Source organism: Pseudophryne corroboree, chromosome 10 (assembly GCF_028390025.1).
Source record: "Pseudophryne corroboree isolate aPseCor3 chromosome 10, aPseCor3.hap2, whole genome shotgun sequence".
In the NCBI taxonomy this organism is placed as follows: Eukaryota; Metazoa; Chordata; class Amphibia; order Anura; family Myobatrachidae; genus Pseudophryne; species Pseudophryne corroboree.
Window position 1 is genome coordinate 280,884,945 of NC_086453.1, and position 26,644 is coordinate 280,911,588.

Consider the following 26,644-nt stretch of genomic DNA (forward strand, 5'->3'; position numbering starts at 1 on the left):
TGCTCCTCTAGCAGCTCCTGCTGCACTACAGAAATTAATAATGTGTGGATGGAACAACAGAGCAGGTGCTGTGCCCCTTCAGGGCCAGGAGCCCGGCGGCAACGAACTCCACTGTCTCCGGGAGTTCCGCCCCTGGTTCCTATATAATTGCTTGCAATGTAGAGAACAAGGAAAAATGTGTGACTTGAACTAGTGACAAGCCTGCACTTAGCTGTTCCTAAGTATCTGTATTGATAAAGAAGTGTCAGAAGCAAACTGGGATTCCCAAAAACCCACATTGTCAATAAACATCAGTGTTCCTGATCTGGTTTATTAGAACTCGTTACACGACATGCTGTAATGTAAAAATTATTCTGTATGTTCTGATGAGATTAATGCTGACTCCTAATTTATTTTTGTCCTCCTTAGAAATAGAACAGTTGCAGGTTTTTCTCAGTAATTTATATCCCATGTTTCTACTTATTGCCTTATAGTCTCTGGGATCACCTCTTGGACCAGTTCAGGGACCTCTTGGAAGCCTGGCTCCACTTCGTGCATTGGGTGACTCTGCTGGAGGTGGTGGAGGAATATGGGGATCTCTGAGCAGCAGTGCGGGGAGCTCTGGAGGATTTGACACATTGTTAAGTGGAACGCCTGGAGTAAGTGACACAGCTGTTCATACTTCCTTAGACCAGGGGTGGCCAAGAAGTTGACTGCTGTCCACAATTTGACCGTTGAGCTATAAGCAGTCAAACTATCCATGAAACGAAATCTATCACTGCTCGTGATGGTGGACCTGCTCTGAGAGAGCATGGTGCTTATTCATCTACAATCTGTCTGCTGTTTGTAGTGCGCAGGTGTCTCACCCTTTCTGTTGAGTTGACTATCAGGAGTCCTGCCGCAGGTACGGAGGCTGTGAATCAAATGGCTCCTCAGCCACAAAGGGCACCTGCAGACACTGTGGCACCTAACACTAGTTATTGTCCGATTTTCCACTGGGGCCATTGCAGTCTTAGACCATAAACCATTGTGTTGTTTTCTCTGACGTCCTAAGTGGATGCTGGGGACTCCGTCAGGACCATGGGGATCAGCGGCTCCGCAGGAGACAGGGCACAAAACTAAAGCTTTAGGATCAGGTGGTGTGTACTGGCTCCTCCCCCTATGACCCTCCTCCAAGCCTCAGTTAGGTTTTTGTGCCCGTCCGAGCAGGGTGCAATCTAGGTGGCTCTCTTAAGGAGCTGCTTAGAAAAAGTTTTTAGGTTTCTTATTTTCAGTGAGTCCTGCTGGCAACAGGCTCACTGCATCGAGGGACTTAGGGGAGAGAAGTTCAACTCACCTGCGTGCAGGATGGATTGGCTTCTTAGGCTACTGGACACCATTAGCTCCAGAGGGAGTCGGAACACAGGTCTCACCCTGGGGTTCGTCCCGGAGCCGCGCCGCCGACCCCCCTTGCAGATGCTGAAGATTGAAGGTCCAGAAACCGGCGGCGGAAGGCTTTTCAGTCTTCATGAAGGTAGCGCACAGCACTGCAGCTGTGCGCCATTGTTGTCACACACTTCACACCAACGGTCACGGAGGGTGCAGGGCGTTGCTGGGGGCGCCCTGGGCAGCAATGTATAATACCTTATTCTGGCTAAAAATACATCACATATAGCCCCTGGAGGCTATATGGATGTATTTAACCCCTGCCAGGTCTCAGAAAAACGGGAGAAGAAGCCCGCCGAAAAGGGGGCGGGGCCTATTCTCCTCAGCACACAGCGCCATTTTCCCTCACAGAAAGGCTGGTGGGAAGGCTCCCAGGCTCTCCCCTGCACTGCACTACAGAAACAGGGTTAAAACAGAGAGGGGGGGGCACTTATTTGGCGATATGTATATATATATTAAAATGCTATAAGGGAAAAACACTTATATAAAGGTTGTCCCTGTATAATATAGCGTTTTTGGTGTGTGCTGGCAAACTCTCCCTCTGTCTCCCCAAAGGGCTAGTGGGGTCCTGTCCTCTATCAGAGCATTCCCTGTGTGTGTGTGCTGTGTGTCGGTACTTGTGTGTCGACATGTATGAGGACGATGTTGGTGAGGAGGCGGAGCAATTGCCGGTAATGGTGATGTCACTCTCTAGGGAGTCGACACCGGAATGGATGGCTTATTTAAGGAATTACGTGATAATGTCAACACGCTGCAAGGTTGGTTGACGACATGAGACGGCCGGCAAACCAATTAGTACCTGTCCAGGCGTCTAAAACACCGTCAGGGGCGTTAAAACGTCCTTTTACCTCAGTCGGTCGACACAGACACGGACACTGACTCCAGTGTCGACGGTGAAGAAACAAACGTATTTTCCTTTAGGGTCACACGTTACTTGTTAAGGGCAATGAAGGAGATGTTACATATTTCTGATACTACAAGTACCACAAAAAAGGGTATTATGTGGAGTGTGAAAAAACTACATGTGGTTTTTCCTGAATCAGATAAATTAAATGAAATGTGTGATGATGCGTGGGTTTCCCCCGATAGAAAATTATTGGCGGTATACCCTTTCCCGCCAGAAGTTATGGCGCGTTGGGAAACACACCTTAGGGTGGATAAGGCGCTCACACGCTTATAAAAACAAGTGGCGTTACCGTCTCCAGATACGGACGCCCTCAAGGAGCCAACTGATAGGAGGTTGGAAAATATCCTAAAAAGTATATACACACATACTGGTGTTATACTGCGACCAGCGATCGCCTCAGCCTGGATGGGCAGCGCTGGGGTGGCTTGGTCGGATTCCCTGACTGGAAATATTGATACCCTTGACAGGGACAGTATTTTATTGACTATAGAGCATTTAAAAGATGCATTTCTATATATGCGAAACTCTGGCATCAAGAGTAAGTGCGATGTCCATATCTGCCAGACGATGTTTATGGACACGACAGTGGTCAGGTGATGCAGATTCCAAACGGCACATGGAAGTATTGCCGTATAAAGGGGAGGAGTTATTTGGGGTCGGTCCATCGGACCTGGTGGCCACGGCAACAGCTAGAAAATCCACCTTTTTTACCCCAAGTCACATCTCAGCAGAAAAAGACATAGTCTTTTCAGCCTCAGTCCTTTCGTCCCCATAATATCTGCCCAGGGATAGAGGTAAGGGAAGAAGACTGCAGCAGGCAGCCCATTCCCAGGAACAGAAGCCTTCCACCGCTTCTGCCAAGTCCTCAGCATGACGCTGGGGCCGTACAAACAGGTGCGGTGGGGGGTCGTCTCAAGAGTTTCAGCACGCAGTGGGCTCACTCGCAAGTGGACCCCTGGATCCTACAAGTAGTATCCCAGGGGTACAGATTGGAAATTCGAGACGTCTCCCCCTCGCAGGTTCCTGAAGTTTGCTTTACCAACGTCTACCTCCGACAGGGAGGCAGTATTGGAAACAATTCACAAGCTGTATTCCCAGCAGGTGATAATCAAAGTACCCCTCCTACAACAAGTAAAGGGGTATTATTCCACACTATATTGTGGTACTGAAGCCAGACGGCTCGGTGAGACCTATTCTAAATGGAGTCACTCAGAGCAGTGATAGCGAACCAGGAAGAAGGGGACTATATGGTGTCCCTGGACATCAAGGATGCTTACCTCCATGTCCAAATTTGCCCTTCTCACAAAAGGTACCTCAGGTTCGTGGTACAAAACTGTCACTATCAGTTTCAGACGCTGCCGTTTGGATTGTCCACGGCACCCCGGGTCTTTACCAAGGTAATGGCCGAAATGATGATTCTTCTTCAAAGAAAAGGCGTCTTAATTATCCCTTACTTGGACGATCTCCTGATAAGGGCAAGGTCCAGAGAACAGTTGGAGGTCTGAGTAGCACTATCTCAAGTAGTTCTACGACAGCACGGGTGGATTCTAAATATTCCAAAATCGCAGCTGTCTCCGACGACACGTCTGCTGTCCCTAGGGATGATTCTGGACACAGTCCAGAAAAAGGTGTTTCTCCCGGAGGAGAAAGCCAGGGAGTTATCTGAGCTAGTCAGGAACCTCCAAAAACCAGGAAAAGTGTCAGTGCATCATTGCACAAGGGTCCTGGGAAAAATGGTGGCTTCTTACGAAGCGATTCCATTCGGCAGATTTCACGCAAGAACTTTTCAGTGGGATCTGCTGGACAAATGGTCCGGATCACATCTTCAGATGCATCAGCGGATAACCCTGTCTCCAAGGACAAGGGTGTCTCTTCTGTGGTGGCTGCAGAGTGCTCATCTACTAAAGTGCCACAGTTATGCATTCAGGACTGGGTCCTGGTGACCACGGATTCCAGCTTGAAAGGCTGGGGAGCAGTCACACAGGAAAAAAATTTCCAGGGAGTGTGATCAAGTCTGGGTCTCTCCGCATAAATATACTGGAGCTAAGAGCAATTTACAATGCTCTAAGCTTAGCAAGACCTCTGCTTCAAGGTCAGCCGGTATTGATCCAGTGGGACAACATCACGGCAGTCGCCCACGTAAACAGACAGGGCGGCACAAGAAGCAGGAGGACAATGGCAGAAACTGCAAGGATTCTTCGCTGGGCGGAAAATCATGTGATAGCACTGTCAGCAGTTTTCATTCCGGGAGTGGACAACTGGGAAGCAGACTTCCTCAGCACGACCTCCACCCGGGAGAGTGGGGACTTCATCGAAAGTTGTTTCCACATGATTGTGCACCGTTGGGAAAGACCAAAGGTGGACATGATGGCGTCCCGCCTGATCAAAAAACTGGACAGGTATTGCGCCAGGTCAAGAGACCCTCAGGAAATAGCTGTGGACGTTCTGGTAACACCATGGGGTGTACCAGTCGGTGTATGTGTTCCCTCCTCTGCTTCTCATACCAAAGGTACTGAGAATTATAAGACGTAGAGGAGTAAGAACTATACTCGTGGCTCCGGATGGGCCAAGAAGGACTTGGTACCCGGAACTTCATGAGATGCTCACAGAGGACTCAGGGCCTCTGCCGATAAGAAGGGACTTGCTTCAGCAAGTACCATGTCTGTTCCAAGACTTACCGCGGGTGCGTTTGACGGCATGGCGGTTGAACGCCGGATCCTAAGGAAAAAAAGGCATTCCGGAAGAGGTCATTCCTACCCTGGTCAAAGCCAGGAAGGAGGTGACCGCACAACATTATCACCACATGTGGCGAAAATATGTTGCGTGGTGTGAGGCCAGGAAGGCCCCACGAAGAAAATTCAACTCGGTCGATTCCTGCATTTCCTGCAAACAGGAGTGTCTATGGGCCTCAAATTGGGGTCCATTAAGGTTCAAAATTCGGCCCTGTCGATTTTCTTCCAGAAAGAATTGGCTTCAGTTCCTGAAGTCCAGAAATTTGACAAGGGAGTACTGCATATACAACCCCCTTTTGTGCCTCCAGTGGCACTGTGGAATCTCAACGTAGTCCTGGGATTCCTCAAATCACGTTGGTTTAAACCGCTCAAATCTGTGGATTTGAAATATCTCACATGGAAAGTGACCATGATGTTGGCCCTGGCCTCGGCCAGGCGAGTGTCAGAATTGGCGGCTTTGTCTCACAAAAGCCCATATCTGATTGTCCATTCGGACAGGGCAGAGCTGCGGACTCGTCCCCAGTTTTCTCCCTAAGGTGGTGTCAGCGTTTCATCTGAACCAGCTTATTGTGGTACCTGCGGCTACTAGAGACTTGGAGGACTCCAAGTTGCTAGATGTTGTCAGGGCCCTGAAAATATAGATTTCCAGGACGGCTGGAGTCAGGAAAACTGACTTGCTGTTATCCTGTATGCACCCAAAAAACTGGGTGCTCTTGCTTCTAAGCAGACGATTGCTAGTTGAATGTGTAGTACAATTCAGCTTGCACATTCTGTGGCAGGACTGCCACAGCCAAAATATATAAATGCCCATTCCACAAGGAAGGTGGGCTCATCTTGGGCGACTGCCCGAGGGGTCTCGGCTTTACAACTTTGCCGAGCTGCTACTTGGTCAGGGGCACACCCTGGCTGAGGAGGACCTGGAGTTCTCTCACTCGGTGCTGCAGAGTCATCCGCACTCTCCCGCCCGTTTGGGAGCTTTGGTATAATCCCCATGGTCCTGACGGAGTCCCCAGCATCCACTTAGGACGTCAGAGAAAATAAGATTTTACTTACCGATAAATCTATTTCTCGTAGTCCGTAGTGGATGCTGGGCGCCCATCCCAAGTGCGGATTGTCTGCAATACTTGTACATAGTTATTGTTACAAAAAAATCGGGTTGTTATTGTTGTGAGCCGTCTGTTCAGAGGCTCCTACGTTTGTCATACTGTTAACTGGGTTTAGATCACAAGTTATACGGTGTGATTGGTGTGGCTGGTATGAGTCTTACCCGGGATTCAATATCCTTCCTTATTGTGTACGCTCGTCCGGGCACAGTATCCTAACTGAGGCTTGGAGGAGGGTCATAGGGGGAGGAGCCAGTACACACCACCTGATCCTAAAGCTTTAGTTTTGTGCCCTGTCTCCTGCGGAGCCGCTGATCCCCATGGTCCTGACGGAGTCCCCAGCATCCACTACGGACTACGAGAAATAGATTTATCGGTAAGTAAAATCTTATTTTCTCTAACGTCCTAGTGGATACTGGGATGACATTAATGCCACGGGGTATAGATCGGTTTCATTGGAGCCTGGCACTTTAAGAAATCAATAGTGTGTGCTGGCTCCTCCCCTCTATGCCCCTCCTGCAGACTCCGTTTAGAAAAATGTGCCCAAGGAGCTGGGTGCATTCCTCTGGAGCTCCAGAGAGTTTTCTTCAGTGTTTTATTTAGTTTGTTATTTTAGGCAGCACTGGTTGGCAACCAGTCTGCTTGCGTCGTGGAACTTCGGGGGACACACCAAACCAACTTCCTATAGAGTTAATGGTTCGTATCCCCGCTGACAGGACACTGAGCTCCTGAGGCGCTGTTTCACATACCCCCTGGGTGTGTGCACACGCTGACAGCATGCCGCCACCCCTAACAGATGCTGAAGCAGACACGGTGCGATGAGTTAATACAGTGAGGTCCCGGGTTAGCGGGTCCCCGGTGACAATGGTGGCATTAGGGCGTGGCGGTCACTGGGCTGCGAGCTGCGGTGCCTGCTGCGGACCCAAACTGGCGCTGAGGTAAAGGGGGATTTGAATCTCATTTTTACACATATAAAACAAATTTACAGCCAGTATAATCCGTGAGGGACCGAGCGCCATTGAGGTGGCGGGGCTTCCTGAAAGTGGGACCAGAGGCTGGAAGGCGCCATTTCCTGCTACTGCTGACTGCCAAGCTGCATGTTGAGTCTGCTCCTCCACAGAACCCACTGAATCACCAATTGTACTGGTACCAAGGGGTATTATAGAGAGGGCGGAGCATATACACAGCGGTGACACTGCTGTGGTATTAAAAATATATAGATATACCCAGCGGACCGCTGCTCTGACTAAGGTATTGTGTGCTGGTCCCAAACCTCTCTGTGTCACTCCATTCAGGGCTGTCTGGGGTTATTGTGTTGTTTCACTAACTGTGTTGTCACTGCACTGTGTTATTCAAATAACTCTGTGTTTTCTGCTATATGAATGTCTGGGAAAATATCTGTGTGTCCCTCATGTAACACTAAGTTTACACCTTCTCCAGAGGGATCTCTTCTGTGCACCCAGTGTTCTCTGTCTTCACAAGGTAGTAATATGCAGGAACCTGAGTGGTTAGAAACATTCAAAACAATGATTACTAATATTAATACAGAGTTCGCTACCACAAAGCAAGAGAGGCAGACCCTGAAACAATCTGTAGATGATTTCTTGGTTAAGGCTACTGACCACAGACAGGCTCCTCAGCCCCCTCTGGTTGTCTCTCATAAACGCACGCTCCCACAGGTGCTCCAGTCTGACTGATACTGACATGCTGGAGCTGGATGAGGGAGAGCTGAAGGTGGAAGATCACAATTCTCTGACCCCGGGGGTTGAGGCCCTGTTTTATGCTATTAGGGCAGTCCTCAACATACCGGATAAGGAGACAGAACCAGAAGAGGAATTGTTTTTTAATGTGAAACCAAAATCCTCTGCCACCTTTCCTATATCAAAGGAATTAAACTCCCTTTTTAAAGAAGCGTGGGTAAATCCTGACAAAAAATATATTTCTCCTAAACGGTTACGGAATTCTTTTCCTTTTCCTTCTGAGGATAGGACAGTATGGGAAAATCCACCGTCCATGGATACTTCAGTGTCCAGGTTGTCACATGAAATTGTGCTGACTGTACATGCGGCTATCTCCCTCAAGGACCCAGCTGACCTCAAAATTGAGACTACACTTAAATCAATTTATACTGCAGTGGGCGTAGCTCATCGACCCACTATAGCTTGTGCCTGGATTTCAAGGGCCATGGTAAAATGGTCTGAGAAACTAATAAGGGGGTTTGACTCCCTGCCTCAGGAGGAGATCATTACACTACTGCAGCATATCTAGGATGCTGCAAATTATATGAGTGACACCGTTAAAGAATTATGTCTCATCAATGGCCGTACCACAGCTATCGTGGTCTCGGCTCGCAGAGCTCTGTGGCTTTGACAATGGTCAGCAGATGCTGACTCCAGAAAAGGTGTGGAGAATCTTCCTTTTACAGAGGATGCCTTGTTTGGGGAAGAACTGAACAATTGGATCTCTCAGGCGACGGCAGGTAAGTCTACCTATGTGCCGTCTACTGTGCCTCCTGCTAGACGTCCCTACTCTGGGCCCTCTCTGCAGTCCTTTCGTGTGGCCAGATTCAGAGGAAGAGCCAGAGGTGCCTCCAATGCTGCTAGTGGTACTCTCGGTAAGTCCCGTAAAGCAGCGGCTACTGGATCTCTGGACCAGGCCTCCGGATCCTCATCCAGGAAGCCCTCCACGTGACGGTTGGCCCCAGCAGCAGGGCGACTTCCAGGTAGGAGCTTGCCTTCAGCACTTCGCCCATGTGTGGGCACTGTCCTGCCGGGATCCTTGGGTGAGGGACCTCATATCCCAAGGATACCAGTTGGAATTTCAAGCATTACCTCATCTCAGCTTTTTTCAAGTCAAGCTTACCAGCTTCACCCATAGCAAGAGTTACCTTGCAAGACGCCATTGAAAAACTGCTACAAATGGGGGTTGTTGTCCCAGTGCCTCCTCCGTTGCACAACAGGGGTTTTTACTCCAGTCTATTTGTTGTACCGAAACCGGATGGTTTGGTATGACCCATCTTGTACCTAAAAAAATCTGAACCCATATCTACGCGTGTTCAAATTCAAGATGGAGTCCCTGAGGGCGGTGGTCTCCGGTCTGGAAGAGGGGTAGTTCCTAGTATCCCTGAATGTAAAGGATGCTTACCTACACATCCCCATATGGCGTCCTCGCCAGGCTTACCTCAGGTTCGCTATACTGGACCACCACTTCCAGTTTTAGGCCTTACCCTTTGGTCTCTCCACAGCTCCAAGGGTATTCACAAAAGTCATGGTGGAGATGATGCAATTACGCAGGATGGAGGTCAACATAGTCCCCTATTTGGACGATCTCCTAATAAAGGCGGTGTCCAGGGAACGTCTACTAAACAGCATAGACTTGACAACTCGCCTGCTTATGGATCATGGGTGGATCCTAAATTTCCGTAAATCTCACCTGGAACCATCACAATGCATTCAGTTCCTGGGAATGATACTGGACACGGTGTCTCAGAAGGTATTCCTTCCAATGTACAAGGCCTTGACTATCCAGGCTATGTTCTGCTCTGTGCTCAAGCCCCGCAAAACCTCAATTCATGTTTGCATTCGCTTACTGGGCAAGATTGTAGCCTCCTACGGGGCAATCCAATACGGCAGGTTTCATGCTCATCCGTTCCAGCTGGATCTGCTGGACAAGTGGTCAGGGTCTCACCTGCACATGCATTAGAGCAGTGGTTCTCAACCTCTGTCCTCAAGTACCCCCAACAGTTCATGTTTTCCAGGTCACCTAGCAGTTGAACAGGTGTATTCATTACTCACTGACACATGTTAAAAGACCGACAGGTGGAGCAAATTGTTTCACTTGCCCTGGAAAACATGAACTGTTGGGGGTACTTGAGGACCGAGGTTGAGAACCACTGCGCTAGAGTATAACTCTGTCACCAAAAACATGGATTTCCCTGTTATGGTGGCTACAAGTCTCTCACCTTGTGGAGGGTCGGAGTTTCCGTACCCAGTCATGGATCCTATTGATAACTGATTCCAGCCTCCGAGGTTGGGGTGCTGTGATCCAGGGTGCCCAGTTCCAGGGGAGGTGGTCGAGTCAGGAATCTACACTCCCGATCAATGTACTAGAACTCGGGGCAATTTACAATGCTCTTCTGCGGGCCTCCTATCTTCTCCGGAATCAAGCCATCTAGGTACAGTCGGACAATGCGACGGTATTGGCGTACATAAACTGACAGGGAGGAACAAGAAGCAGGGCCACAATGCGAGAGGTGTCAAGGATACTCCTCTGGGCTGAGGCCAATGCAAGGGCCATCACTGCCATATTCATTCCAGGCGTGGACAATTGGGAAGCGGACTTCCTCAGCAGGCACAACCTCCATACGGGGGAATGGGGCCTTCACCCTCAGGTGTTTCAACAACTGGTTCACCGGTAGTGCTGTCCGCAGATTCACCGGATCGCTACACGTCTCAACAAGAAGCTCTGTCGTTACTGTTCCAGAATGAGGGATCTTCTGGCTGCAGCAGTAGACGCTCTGATGGTGCCATGGACTTACCGGCTTGTATACCGGTTTCCTCCAATCCCTCTCATTCCCAGAGTTCTGAAAAGACTCAAAAGAGAAAGCGTTCAGGCAATTCTAATTGCCCCGGATTGGCCTCGACGGGCCCGGTATGCAGACCTCCTGACCATGTCTCTGGAGGAACCCTGGCCTCTGCCGCTTCTCAAGGACCTTTTTCAACAATGACCATTCGTCTTTCCAGAATTACAGCGGCTAGTTTGACGGCTTGGAACTTGTACGCCAATAGCCAGAAAAGGTCTCCCCTCCAATGTTTTTTTCCATTATGGTCCATGCCTGGAAGGTCGTTGCGTCAAAACATTACCACCTTATCTGGAAGAAATATGTTGCTTGGTGTGAGGGTAGAAAATATTCTCCTGCGGAGTTTCGACTTGGTCGTTTTCTACTCTTCCTGCAAGCAGGCGTGGATATGGGACTACGGTAAGGCTCCATAAAAGTCCATATTTCGGCTCTCTCCATCTTCTTCCAGAAACAACTTGCAGTTTTGCCGGAAGTACAAACTTTCCTGAAGGGAGTTCTTCACATTCAACCGCCCTTCGTACCTCCCACGGCTCCGTGGGATCTCAGTGTGGTCTTGACTTTTCTCCAGTCGGACTGGTTTGAACCCTTGCAAAGAGTTGAATTGAAATATCTAACTTGGAATACTGTCATGTTGCTGACGTTAGCCTCTGCAAGACGTGTTTCGGAATTGGGGGCCTTATCCTGTAAGAGCCCATATTTGATCTTTCATGAGGATAGGGCGGAGCTCAGGACTCGCCTGCAGTTTTTACCAAAAGTAGTGTCGGCTTTTCACGTAAATCAACCTATAGTGGTTCCAGTGAAGGTTGACACATCAATTGCTCCAAAAGTAATTGAACATGGTGAGGGCTTTGAAAATTTACGTCAAGAGGACTGCTCGTCACAGAAAATCTGACTCGCTTTTTGTCCTTTTTATGAAGCTACCAAAGTTGGTTGTCCTGCTTCTAAACAGTCCATTGCTCGTTGGCTCAGGTTGACCATTCAACAAGCCTATTCTTCAGCAGCATTGCAGCTGCGAGTTCTATCCAGTCCCACTCCACAAGGTCGCTGGGTTCTTCCTCGGCGGCTGCCTGGGGCGTCTTGGCCTTACAGTTGTGCATTGCAGCTACTTGGTCTTGTTCGAACATATTCATAAAGTTCTACAGGTTCGACACCTTGGCCAGAGATTACCTTCAGTTTGGTCAAGCGGTTTTGCAGGGGTCTCAGCACTCTCCCATCCGTTCTGGGAGCTTTGGGACTTCCCCATGGTACTAATGTCATCCCAGTATCCACTAGGACGTTAGGGAAAATAGGAATTTAATTCCTACCGGTAATTCCTTTTCTCGTAGTCCGTAGTGGATACTGGGCGCCCGCCTCAGTGCTTCGTATTGCTGCTTACAGAGTTGTAAGTGTTCTTGGTTGGGTCTGCTGTTGCTGTCCCTGTTCCATGTTTTATTAGCATTGCTATCCTTTGTTTGTAGTTAGCGTTGCTATCCTCTGTTCTGGTTAGCACTGCTATCTTTTCTTACTGTTGTGTCTTGGTTCGTTGCCTCACGGTTATTTATGTATATATCCTTCTCTCAAAGTTTGTCCGTCTCCTCGGGCACCGTTTTCCTAGACTGAGTCTGCATGAGGGGCATAGAGGGGAGGAGCCAGCACACACTATTGAGTTCTTAAAGTGCCAGGCTCCAATGGATCCGATCTATACCCCATGGTACTAATGTCATTCCAGTATCCACTACGGACTACGAGAAAAGGAATTACCGGTAGGTATTAAATTCCTATTCTCCAAATCCTGAAAAGTATTACATACTTCAACTTTAAACATTATGAATGTTTCTTCTGATCATTCTTATGGGTTTTTTTCCGTTAGCTCTCTACTCCGCAGCCTCAAAAAATAGCAACATACATCAAGAGCACCACAGCAAAGCAACCAGAGGAGAGAGTGAGCCTCACCCTGCCAGGTCTGGAAGAGGAAGATGAGGAAGGTGACCAGGAGAGCGAAGATGAGGTGAGAACAAGACCTTTGACCTTTAACATCAGACAACAAGTCGCTAACATTTGTCTGCTGGCAATCTGTACCTGGAAGAACCTATAACTTGCACTATTTCTCTGCAGAGCCCACGGGGATCTGCTCGTCTACTCAAGAACCTACATATGGACATTGGATCTCTGGGTGGTGGCTTTGAATATGAGGTAAGGGGTAATTAATTCTTTTTGCAAAGTTTTGTTTCATCAATTTGAATCTGATTCTTAACCCCGTGCTATTTGTTTGTCAAAAGCCTATCAAGCTAAATATATGGTGCCTATAAGCCAAAACTGTTTTTGGTTAGGATCATATACTGTGTGTGGAGTGTTTGATTGAAAATGAGTCAAACAAAGCAGACACAAAGAGAGGCAAGTTTTGGAGCACATCTTAGAATGTTTCTAGATTTTCATTGATCTAACATCATGTAAAGTCCATTAAAATATTAACTTGCATATAGCCGCTGTTCTGTATAGTAATCTTTAGAACTTCTAACCTTTTGTTTTCAGCTTCTATAGTGAAGTATTTAGCATTCAGTTAGTTTTTGTCATTATTTTGACTGGCTGAGGAGTGGAGGTTCCTTTTCTATGTATTATCCAGGACAGTGAACGGAGAGATGAAAGCGCTGCAGCCAGCTACACAGACGAGGGTTCTGAACCAGAGCTACAGAACCTCGGGAAATGTGATGATGAAGAGGAGAGCCAGAAAGAGTTGGCTCCCGGGCATTTGCCATCAGGCCGTAGTGAGGTCATGGACACCCTGCATGTGTGTGTGATCCTGACTATGACCCTCACTTGCCTGTAACCTTCCCAGACTTTCCCACTACATATATTTTTGTTATAATAAGAACCCAAACTTGCATTTACCTTTACAATAATCCTTTCTTTGGGAGTATATAGAGCTGGTGGAGAAAGATTATATGAATGTGATAAAATGTTCAGCTTCAGATTGGATTTTATGGGGTAGTAGAGGATAACTGGGATGCGGTCAAGATGCCGCCGGCCGGAATCCCGGCGGTCGAAATACCGATGCCAGAATCCCGACCGCCACAATCCCGACATATTCTCCCTCCGTGGGTGTCCACGACACCCATAGAGGGAGAATATAATAGTGTGCCGAGCGTAGCGAGGCACCGTGCCCGCAGCGTGGCGAGCGAAGCGAGCCCGCAAGGGGCCGCGTTCCGCTCGCCACCCCTGTCGGGATTGTGTGGCCGGGATTCCGGCGTTGGTATTTCGACCGCCGGGATTCCGGCCGGCGGCATTTAGTACTGATCCCGGATAACTATAGTATTGGGAGTGAATATGTAGAATGTGATTCTTTACATGTAACACAGTATTGTGTTAAGTAGCAGCTTATTGATTAAATATTATTACATTCATATATAAAAAATGGTCTATGTGACTTGATTTTTCCACCAGCGCTTCTGGTTGTGCCTAGAATTTTCACTTTCCTGTTTAATGCTTTTTATCTTCTGTTGTTTGAGAGTTTTCTTTACTTTGTCATTATTAGTTTACATTTTTTGTCCACCTCTATCTGTGTGGTAACATGAAACTATGATATTCCTACCCATAATCTCTCTAGAAGGGTTTGCAGGGGAGTTGGAGTATGCGCCCGTCTCCCCTTTCTGCTGGCTCTTCATCACATGGGGAGCAAGACTCCACAGCGGACAGAGGAAATAATGACCAGCCCGGAGAGTTGGATGTACAACTGGTGCACAGTACATCTCCAGCTGAAAACCCTGTAGACAGACCAGGCTCTGTACCAGGCTCCTTTGACAATCATTCTAAGGATGGAAATTCTGGAGCCTCCATAGCTGGAGAGCCATGTTCCAGTACCAGGGATCATGTCCCGGAACACGATGCCCAGGATGTAAGAAAAGTCCCTTACATCTACTTTATAAGCTTATGCTGTGACCCTACCCCTACTTACTAGTGTGGTGTTGCAGTTCTAGATCTGTTTTCTGCTTCTAGTTTTCAGTTCTGTAGTAATCAGTGGTGTAATAGCTCCTCTAGGTATAGTAGTCTTTAAATAAGAACTTAGTGGGTAGTGCCTCAACTTGCTACACTGACCAAATGTTGCCTTTGAAAAGACAGTCTAATATGCTCAATTGAGTGTGTAAATATGCTGCTTTACAATAGCGGGCCAGTAAAGAAGGCAAATAATAAATATGTATTTTTAGGGAAAAGCGAGACACCAAGGGGGGTATCCAATAACCTGCGGTTATTTATCGCAGGTAATTGGCTTCGCCAGGGGCTATCCAATTAGCTGCCTTATCGGGGATTTTGTGTCACCTGCCTCTCCCTGTCACCCACTGCTGTGTTGCATATTGTGAACTTGTGTTGCATATTGTGAACAAAATTATATTTTTGCGCCTGGGCCCATCACTCACAAGTTCCGCCACTGCGTATGCCATATGCCTGTACAGGATACTGGAATGACATGCAGACTGTAGCTACTCTGCTACATTAAAAGGTCTGTTCAACATTATATTAGGACAGCACATCAAGAAGTAGATGGTCATAAGTTATAAACAACATTGCTCCATTATTCAGCATTGTGTGAGTGTGTGTGTGTGTTGGTTCTGTGTATGCTTACATGATTAAAAGAACAACTCGACTGCAAGTCATTTTTACTTACACCATTAATGCTCTCCTTGTACCTAATGTACAGATAATACAGCATCTAGTATACAATATCTTAGATTGGATAAACCTTGTCCGACAATCTACATTAGGTTTTTCAGGCACTAGCAAATGTGTCTGCCTGTTATACGTAGCAATATTAAGAAGTGCTGGGCATAACCCCCAAGGGTGATAGTGTTAATTACTCTATTAATCTATATCTCCGTTACAGGCTCTGGGGCAATTCAAAGATGGACGCTGCTGCACATCTGTACTCAGCAGCCGCGTCCATCTAGTCTGCGCACACGCACTGTCCGAATTGCGTGTGCGCGATCCTTCTCCTTGTGGCCGCATCCTGGAGGGATGATGTCGTAAGGTGATTGACAGTGGCAGGCGTTCGGGGGAGGCATTGCGGGGGCGTGGCCAATCGGTTTCGGGGGCAGCTATGTGACATCACACGCAGCCGTTCCTATAAAAAAATAATGGCGGACCGCCTGCCAGCGCAGCCAGTCTGTGCTGGCAGAGGACAACGATAGAGGGGAATCGATGCTCATTGCGAGGTGGCGCCAAACATGTGGAGCGTCCTTGTCCTGTGCCTTCCCCATTAATACAGATGTTGTGTTTCTTGTTTTTTTGGTTACTAATGCGTGTTCCGTGCCTCTAGAGATGGTTGTGACTCTTCAAGTCTATGTTTCTCGTACTTCTTTCATGCGCAGACCAGATTCTGTGTTTGTGTTTACACAGTGCATCTGGAAAATATTCACAGTGCTTCACTTTTTCCACATTTTGTTGTATTACAGCCTTATTCCAAACTGGAATAAATACATTTTTTACCTCAAAATTCTACACACAATACCCCATAATGACAATGTGAATAAAGTTTTTTTTTAGATTTTTGCAAACTTATTAAAAATAAAAAACTAAGAAATTACCTGTACATAAGTATTTACAGCCTTTGCGCAATACTTTGTTGATGCACCTTTGGCAGCAATTACAGCCTTGAGTCTTTTTGAATATGATGCCACAAGCTTGGCACACCTATCTTTGGGCAGTTTTGCCCATTCCTCTTTGCAGCACCTCTCAAGCTCAATCAGGTTGGATGAGAAGCGTCGGTGCACAGCCATTTTCATATCTCTCCAGAGATGTTTAATCGGATTCAAATCTGGGCTCTGACTGTGCCACTCAAGGACATTCACAGAGTTGTCTTGAAGCCACTCCTTTGATATCTTGGCTGCGTACTTAGGGTCGTTGTCCTGCTGAAAGATGAACCATCGCCCCAGTCTGAGGTCAAGAGCGCTCTAGAGCAGGTTTTCATCCAAGATGTCTCTATACATTGCTGCATTCATCTTTCCCTCTATCCTGACTAGTCTCCCAATTCCTGCCGCTGAAAAACATCCCCACAGCATGGTGCTGCCACCACTATGCTTCACTGTAGAGATGGTATTGGCCTGGTGATGAGCGGTTCCTGGTTTCCTCCAAACGTGACACCTGGCATTCACGCAAAAGAGTTCAATCTTTGTCTCATCAGACCAGAGAATTTTGTTTCTCATGGTCTGAGATTCCTTCAGTTGCATTTTGGCAAACTCAAGGCATGCTGCCATGTGCTTTTTTACTAAGGAATGGCTTCCGTCTGACCACTCTGCCATACAGGCCTGATTAGTTGATTGCTGCAGAGATAGTTGTCCTTCTGGAAGGTTCTCGTCTCCCCACAGAGGAATGCTGTAGCTCTGACAGAGTGACCATCGGGTTCTTGGTCACCTCCCTGACTAGGGCCCTTCTCCCCTGATCATTCAGTTTAGACGTCCGGCCAGCTCTACGAAGAGTCCTGGTGGTTCCGAACTTCTTCCATTTACGAATGATGGAGGTCACTGTGCTCATTGGGACCTTCAAAGCAGCAGATATTTTTCTGTACCCTTTCCCAGATTTGTACCTCGAGACAATCCCGTCTCGGAGGTCTACAGACAATTCCTTTGACTTCATGCTTGGTTTGTGCTCAGACATGCACTGTCAAGTGTGGGACCTTATATAGGGGGTCATTCCGAGTTGATCGCAGTCATGTCGTACGGGTACAATAAGCATTGTGGGTTTGCACAGAGTCTAACGAACATTCCAGTCACACGGCCGAACGCAGGAAGATTGACATGAAGTGGGCGTTTCTGGGTGGCAACTGACCGTTTTCAGGGAGTGCTTAGAAAAACGCAGGCGTGGCAGAAAAAACGCAGGTGTGACTGGGCGTTCGCTGGGCGGGTGTGTGACGTCAAAAGCCGTCCCTCCGTCGTTAGAATCAACGCACACGAAGAGTAACTACAGGGCTGGTCTTGTTTTGCACAAAATGATGATGCAGGTGCCCTGCTGCACAAGCGTTTGCACTTCTGCAAAGCAAAAATACACTCCCCAGTGGGCGACGACAATGCGTTAGCATGGCTGCTAAAAGTAGCCAACGAGCGATCAACTCAGAATGAGGGCCTTAGATAGGTATATTCCTTTCCAAATCTTGTCCAATCAACTGAAATTACCACAGGTGGACTCCAGTTAAGCTGTAGGAACATCTCAAGGATGATCAGTGGAAACAGGATCAAACTGAGCTCAATTTTGAGCTTCATGGCAAATGCTGTGAATACTTATGTACATGTGATTTCTAAGTTTTTTTTTAAATACATTTGCAAACATCACAAAAAAACTTTTTTCACATTGTAATTATAGGGTATTGTGTGTAGAATTTTGAGGGAATAAATGAATTTATTCCATTTTGTAATAAGGCTGTAACATAACAAAATGTGGAAAAAGTGAAGCTCTGTGAATACTTTCTGGGTGCACTGTTAAAGTCTTCTAACTGGGCTGGCTTACTTCTCAGCTGACTCATTCCGGGAGCATCCATCTGGTTATCTGTTGGGCTTCTGTAGCCGATTGTCAATTTTCCCTTCATTTTGCCTTTGCTCATTCCATACGTCCGGTAGGGACCTCAGGGGATGCCAGGAGTTGAACTTCTGCTTCTCACCTTTTGTTGTATGGCTCTTCGGGCCAATGTACATAGTTTTTTTTCTTAGTTGGTTCCTCCTTCTCTAATCTGCTTCCTCTGTTGTCGGCTTTCCTTCTCCACTCAGGCTTGGTTAATCTTACGTGAGTTTCCAGTGGGCTACAGAGGGGGAGGAGCCAACTACACGTCTAAAGAAATTTAAAGTGCCAGGCTCCTCTCATCCACCCTTCTATACCCCAGTGTATACTCCAGTGTCCCCTATGGAATAGTAGAAAGGGATTTACTGGTACATACCGAAATCCTGTTTTCATTTCCCTGCATTCCAAGTCTCACGATCAACAGACCAGACAACAGAGTGCTCTGTCTTCTAGGACTCATTGATCGCTTTTTTTTGGTGGTCAAGGATTGACAACTTTAGCAGGGGCTGTCCTTTTGCCGTAGCTTTCAGGGCTTTGGGCTGCCATTTTTAATGTTTTTGGAGTCTGTCCCCAGCTGATTTTAAGTTGATATTTGGTGTCCTAGAGTTAATGTTGGTGTTCAAAAATGAACTCAATACTTTCCTGTTTACTCAAGTATAACCATAATTGTCCCTTTGATATCTCCATGCTCTCTGTATTTTATAAAAAGCTTTTCTTTTCTTCATTGTTTCTGTAATGTATTTTGTTCGTTCTGTTAAGTGTCTTGAGTCCTATCAGAGAAAGAGCGCTATATAAATAAAATGTATTATTATTATTATTATTATTATTATTATTATTAAATCACCTAGTTTAGGGACAATTTCTCTCATGGATAAAGCCCATTAGATTCAGTCAGGCAGCACCACTTTAGTGACATACATCACAAAAGTCTCATATAATAATTAAGGGTATCACCAGGATCATGTGTTAGACTGCATAAAATATTATAGCATTATCGGCCATTTCAGAGGTGGAAAACTCTGAGTCTGATTGTGGACACATTAATCCTGCTAGATATCTACAAGAGAGCTTCTCATCCGAAACTTATGGTGGATAGATCTTGCATATGGACCAGGAATCCAGGGCCTCCCCCCATACTTTACAAAGGGACAGCTCGCTCCAAAAAAGGGATGTGGTCTCACAAGGAAAGGACGTGGCCACACAGTAGTACCCCCATTTAAAACACCCCCAGTAGTAGCGCCGCTTACACATAACACCCCAGTAGTAGCGCCGCTTACACATAACACCCCAGTAGTAGCGCAGCTTACACGTAACGTCGCCAGTAGTAGCGCAGCTTACATGTAACGCCCACAGAAGTGCAGTTTATTCACATCCCACACACCACACACACACACACACACACACACACACACACACACACACACACACACACACACACACACACACACACACACACACACACACACACACACACAATTTCTCACTCTCCCTTCACTTATCACAATCTGGCTAGCAAGATGTCCTCTGTAGCACTGCAGTCTTTTGGTCCTGTGTAGCTCCGCCCTCTATCCATGTAGCTCTGCCCCCTTTTTGTCCGATCAGCCACTGTCACTGGAGGAGGAGAGGAGGCTTTAAGCTGCCAGCACCGCTGCCTGTCACACAGTGACAGGGACAGTAGCAGCAGCAGGCAGGCCAGGCGCAGCAGCGAGGGAGGCGCTCTCCAGCCTGGTGCCTGCCTGCTCTGCATCCCTTTGCTGAGCGGGTAGTGCCGGGCCTGCAGGAATCTGTAGGCGTTTCAGTCTCATGGAACTTTCATCTGTATTATGTGTTCCCAACATTGGTGGTGGTGCTATATATTCTTGAAAAGATCTAAATATAAGGGCCACCTAACTAGACTGGCCAAACGCAGTGGTTTTATACAGACTATCTCTGTGGTGGGCTTATTGTGGTCTCATCCTCTATGGAAGGATCTGCTAACTGCAGGAATGTTTTTCAGCCAGCTGTCTTTAATGATGTGTTAATTGAAACATGATTCTTAAAAAGAAGGGGTTCTCAAACCAGGTGATTTAACTCCTATCTGGAGGCAGTAAACCTAACTATATTACTTGGTTTGAGAACAAGTAGTTTTCCAATAACTTCTTTCCAGTTGTCTTGTTTCCTACTGCTCCTAGAGGGGAATGGCTAGGATAATGTAGTTACATACAGTAATTTCCAGAAGAGGGTGACACTCTTATTGAAAGTGCATACAGTATGTGACACATTTGACACTGCCATTCGGTGTTACTTATGGGGTCATTCAGATCTTATCGCTGGGCTGCTAATTTCGCTGTCCTGCGTTCAGATAGTCGCTGCCTACAGGGGAGTGTATATTCGCTGTGCAAGTGTGCGATCCTATGCAGTGTCTGTGCAGCCCAGGACTTACTCCTCCAGTGCGATCACATCCGGCTGATCGGGGCCAGAGCTGATGTCAGACACACTCCCTGAAAACGCTTGGGAACGCCTGCATTTTTCCAGACACTCCATGTAAACGGTCAGTTACAACACACAAACGGCTTCCTCCTGTCAATCACCTTGCGCACGCCTGTGTGAACGGATTTCTCGCACCATCCCATTGCTGACCAGTGATGCCCTTTGTTGCTGTCCGACGCGCGAGCGCATTAGTGAAAACGCACAGCAGCGATCAGATCTGAATGACCCCCCAAGTCCCTTAGGATTTTAATTTAGTGTTGAAGGCATTCCAATTCCAACAATCTCCTTATGAGCCACTTGAATCCTTGGATCTCCTCTTTTTCTTAACCAGTTAAACAATTATATTAGAAATTGTATTTATTTTGCAGATGTTGTTTGCTGGATCTGCTAGGATTACCTGATTGCTGTGTTAAACCCTCACTGCACTACCCTATACACCTACTATAGGCTTGTTTCACACATTAACAGCCTTTTGGGACTCCGAAGGAACGAAAACAACACATGCAAAGTATTACAGTTTAGTTTTTTTGTTTTATTAATTTTATCTGCTTCATCTTCACCCAAAACATACCTTTTTAATTTAGGGTCCATTTTTCTTTAATATGATCTCGTAGCTTCATAACTTTGTGTTTCCAGTCTTATGACCATGCCATTTGGGTAGACTGCTGTGTGTTTTTAGAGTGCTTTTGTATTACTAGCGATAGAAATCTGTGTGTTGTATTCCTCAGTAAACCTGCTGTAGCTGCAGCACCCTGTTTCTTGGCCCTTGGTTTTAAAGCACATGACCTCTCTTTGCAGGAATCTGAGCCCAGTGAAGGTGTGAAGGAGCTCGCTAAATCTGACCACAGTGGGCTGGCAAGCATGGTGAGCTGCAGACTTTTACACTACAGTGGTGCCTCTTTATACCTATACATCTCCAGTTATACCTACTCCTTATCCAGTTATCTGTGCACTAACTTTCATAAATGTTCCTCGTTTTCTTTCTATTAGGTCATATAAATGTACAGTAACACGTCCAACCTTTTTGTAACAAAAGAAAATTATGTGGTGCAGTACATTCACACGTCGCTGTCATTCAGTAACTATTTGCTGATATGTTTGTTATGTGTTTGTACACAGTATTTTTCATTTGGTTCCTGCAGGATTTTGGTCTTGGTGGTCGATCATTTGAGAAAGTTCTTGACATCACTGCTCTATCTCCAGGACGACTCAGTCCAAATGTAAGACACCCTCTTGCCCCATAACTCAGAGATGTTATATATTTTCCGTAAGCCATTGCGGTCTATGACTTTGTGATTATGCTCAGGAAAATATTTTTCTTTGACGTCCTAAGTGGATGCTGGGGACTCCGTCAGGACCATGGGGATTAGCGGCTCCGCAGGAGACAGGGCACAAAAGTAAAAGCTTTAGGATCAGGTGGTGTGCACTGGCTCCTCCCCCTATGACCCTCCTCCAAGCCTCAGTTAGATTTTTGTGCCCGGCCGAGAAGGGTGCAATCTAGGTGGCTCTCCTAAAGAGCTGCTTAGAGTAAAAGTTTTGTTAGGTTTTTTATTTTCAGTGAGTCCTGCTGGCAACAGGCTCACTGCTACGAGGGACTTAGGGGAGAAGAAGTGAACTCACCTGCGTGCAGGATGGATTGGCTTCTTAGGCTACTGGACACCATTAGCTCCAGAGGGATCGAACACAGGCCCAGCCATGGAGTCCGGTCCCAGAGCCGCGCCGCCGACCCCCTTGCAGATGCCGAAGAGTGAAGAGGTCCAGAAACCGGCGGCAGAAGACTTTTCAGTCTTCATGAGGTAGCGCACAGCACTGCAGCTGTGCGCCATTGTTGTCAGCACACTTCACACCAGCGGTCACTGAGGGTGCAGGGCGCTGGGGGGGGCGCCCTGGGCAGCAATGAAATACCTATACTGGCTAAAAGATACATCACATATAGCCCCTGGGGCTATATGGATGTATTTAACCCCTGCCAGGTCTCAGAAAAACGGGAGAAGCAGCCCGCCGAAAAGGGGGCGGAGCCTATTCTCCTCAGCACACAGCGCCATTTTCCCTCACAGAAATGCTGGTGGGAAGGCTCTCAGGCTCTCCCCTGCACTGCACTACAGAAACAGGGTTAAAACAGAGAGGGGGGGCACTTATTTGGCGATATGATTATATATATTAAGATGCTATAAGGGAAAAACACTTATATAAAGGTTGTCCCTGTATAATTATAGCGTTTTGGTGTGTGCTGGCAAACTCTCCCTCTGTCTCCCCAAAGGGCTAGTGGGGTCCTGTCCTCTATCAGAGCATTCCCTGTGTGTGTGCTGTGTGTCGGTACGTGTGTGTCGACATGTATGAGGACGATGTAGGTGAGGAGGCGGAGCAATTGCCTGAAATGGTGATGTCACTCTCTAGGGAGTCGACACCGGAATGGATGGCTTATTTAGGGAATTACGTGATAATGTCAACACGCTGCAAGGTCGTTGACGACATGAGACGGCCGGCAAACCAATTAGTACCTGTCCAGGCATCTCAAACACCGTCAGGGGCTTTAAAACGCCCATTTACCTCAGTCGGTCGACACAGACACAGACACGGAAACTGACTCCAGTGTCGACGGTGAAGAAACAAACGTATTTTCCATTTGGGCCACACGTTACATGTTAAGGGCAATGAAGGAGGTGTTACATATTTCTGATACTACAAGTACCACAAAAGAGGGTATTATGTGGGGTGTGAAAAAACTACCTGTAGTTTTTCCTGAATCAGATAAATTAAATGAAGTGTGTGATGATGCGTGGGTTTTCCCCGATAGAAAATTATTGGCGTTATACCCTTTCCCGCCAGAAGTTAGGGCGCGTTGGGAAACACCCCTTAGGGTGGATAAGGCGCTCACACGCTTATCAAAACAAGTGGCGTTACCGTCTCCAGATACGGCCGCCCTCAAGGAGCCAGCTGATAGGAGGCTGGAAAATATCCTAAAAAGTATATACACACATACTGGTGTTATACTGCGACCAGCGATCGCCTCAGCCTGGATGTGCAGTGCTGGGGTGGCTTGGTCGGATTCCCTGACTGAAAATATTGATACCCTTGACAGGGACAGTATTTTATTGACTATAGAGCATTTAAAGGATGCATTTCTATATATGCGAGATGCACAGAGGGATATTTGCACTCTGGCATCAAGAGTAAGTGCGATGTCCATATCTGCCAGAAGATGTTTATGGACACGACAGTGGTCAGGTGATGCAGATTCCAAACGGCACATGGAAGTATTGCCGTATAAAGGGGAGGAGTTATTTGGGGTCGGTCCATCGGACCTGGTGGCCACGGCAACAGCTGGAAAATCCACCTTTTTTACCCCAAGTCACATCTCAGCAGAAAAAGACACCGTCTTTTCAGCCTCAGTCCTTTCGTCCCCATAAGGGCAAGCAGGCAAAAGGCCAGTCATATCTGCCCAGGGATAGAGGAAAGGGAAGAAGACTGCAGCAGGCAGCCCATTCCCAGGAACAGAAGCCCTCCACCGCTTTTGCCAAGTCCTCAGCATGACGCTGGGGCCGTACAAGCGGACTCAGCTGCGGTGGGGGGTCGTCTCAAGAGTTTCAGCGCGCAGTGTGCTCACTCGCAAGTGGACCCCTGGATCCTACAAGTAGTATCCCGGGGGTACAGATTGGAAGTTCGAGACGTCTCCCCCTCGCAGGTTCCTGAAGTCTGCTTTACCAACGTCTCCCTCCGACAGGGAGGCAGTATTGGAAACAATTCACAAGCTGTATTCCCAGCAGGTGATAATCAAAGTACCCCTCCTACAACAAGGAAAGGGGTATTATTCCACACTATATTGTGGTACTGAAGCCAGACGGCTCGGTGAGACCTATTCTAAATCTGAAATATTTGAACACTTACATACAAAGGTTCAAATCAAGATGGAGTCACTCAGAGCAGTGATAGCGAACCAGGAAGAAGGGGACTATATGGTGTCCCTGGACATCAAGGATGCTTACCTCCATGTCCCAATTTGCCCTTCTCACCAAGGGTACCTCAGGTTCGTGGTACAAAACTGTCACTATCAGTTTCAGACGCTGCCGTTTGGATTGTCCACGGCACCCCGGGTCTTTACCAAGGTAATGGCCGAAATGATGATCCTTCTTCGAAGAAAAGGCGTCTTAATTATCCCTTACTTGGACGATCTCCTGATAAGGGCAAGGTCCAGAGAACAGTTGGAGGTCGGAGTAGCACTATCTCAAGTAGTTCTACGACAGCACGGGTGGATTCTAAATATTCCAAAATCGCAGCTGTCTCCGACGACACGTCTGCTGTTCCTAGGGATGATTCTGGACACAGTCCAGAAAAAGGTGTTTCTCCCGGAGGAGAAAGCCAGGGAGTTATCCGAGCTAGTCAGGAACCTCCTAAAACCAGGAAAAGTGTCAGTGCATCATTGCACAAGGGTCCTGGGAAAAATGGTGGCTTCTTACGAAGCGATTCCATTCGGCAGATTTCACGCAAGAACTTTTCAGTGGGATCTGCTGGAAAAATGGTCCGGATCGCATCTTCAGATGCATCAGCGGATAACCCTGTCTCCAAGGACAAGGGTGTCTCTTCTGTGGTGGCTGCAGAGTGCTCATCTACTAAAGGGCCACAGATTCGGCATTCAGGACTGGGTCCTGGTGACCACGGATGCCAGCCTGAACGGCTGGGGAGCAGTCACACAAGGAAAAAATTTCCAGGGAGTGTGATAAAGTCTGGAGACTTATCTCCACATAAATATACTGGAGCTAAGAGCAATTTACAATGCTCTAAGCTTAGCAAGACCTCTGCTTCAAGGTCAGCCGGTATTGATCCAGTGGGACAACATCACGGCAGTCGCCCACGTAAACAGACTGGGCGGCACAAGAAGCAGGAGGGCAATGGCAGAAACTGCAAGGATTCTTCGCTGGGCGGAAAATCATGTGTTAGCACTGTCAGCAGTGTTCATTCCGGGAGTGGACAACTGGGAAGCAGACTTCCTCAGCACGACCTCCACCCGGGAGAGTGGGGACTTCATCGGGAAGTCTTCCACATGATTGTGAACCGTTGGGAAAGACCAAAGGTGGACATGATGGCTTCCCGCCTGAACAAAAAACTGGACAGGTATTGCGCCAGGTCAAGAGACCCTCAGGCAATAGCTGTGGACGTTCTGGTAACACCATGGGTGTACCAGTCGGTGTATGTGTTCCCTCCTCTGCTTCTCATACCTAAGGTACTGAGAATTATAAGACGTAGAGGAGTAAGAACTATACTCGTGGCTCCGGATTGGCCAAGAAGGACTTGGTACCCGGAACTTCAAGAGATGCTCACAGAGGACTCATGGCCTCTGCCGCTAAGAAGGGACTTGCTTCAGCAAGTACCATGTCTGTTCCAAGACTTACCGCGGCTGCGTTTGACGGCATGGCGGTTGAACGCCGGATCCTAAGGGAAAAAGGCATTCCGGAAGAGGTCATTCCTACCCTGGTCAAAGCCAGGAAGGAGGTGACCGCACAACATTATCACCACATGTGGCAAAAATATGTTGCGTGGTGTGAGGCCAGGAAGGCCCCACGAAGAAATTTAAACTCGGTCGATTCCTGCATTTCCTGCAAACAGGAGTGTCTATGGGCCTCAAATTGGGGTCCATTAAGGTTCAAATTTCGGCCCTGTCGATTTTCTTCCAGAAAGAATTGGCTTCAGTTCCTGAAGTCCAGAAGTTTGTCAAGGGAGTACTGCATATACAACCCCCTTTTGTGCCTCCAGTGGCACTGTGGGATCTCAACGTAGTTCTGGGATTCCTCAAATCACATTGGTTTAAACCGCTCAAATTTGTGGATTTGAAATATTTCACATGGAAAGTGACCATGATGTTGGCCCTGGCCTCGGCCAGGCGAGTGTCAGAATTGGCGGCTTTGTCTCACAAAAGCCCATATCTGATTGTCCA

General features: G+C 47.5%; 1 protein-coding gene across 4 annotated transcripts in view; it reads left to right on the plus strand.

Moving 5' to 3' along the window:
• The window catches only part of CEP164 (centrosomal protein 164), a 264,993-nt gene that overhangs the window by 87,674 nt on the left and 150,675 nt on the right, over positions 1-26,644 (plus strand). For 3 of the 4 annotated variants that reach the window (XM_063943313.1, XM_063943315.1, XM_063943314.1), the window contains exons 5-9: positions 474-638; positions 12,575-12,712; positions 12,820-12,897; positions 21,511-21,576; positions 21,855-21,932. In XM_063943313.1, the coding sequence (XP_063799383.1) occupies positions 474-638; positions 12,575-12,712; positions 12,820-12,897; positions 21,511-21,576; positions 21,855-21,932 (525 nt within the window). Of the gene's footprint in view, positions 1-473; positions 639-12,574; positions 12,713-12,819; positions 12,898-14,085; positions 14,597-21,510; positions 21,577-21,854; positions 21,933-26,644 lie in introns of those variants that run through there. The other variant, XM_063943316.1, reaches the window with a different exon arrangement.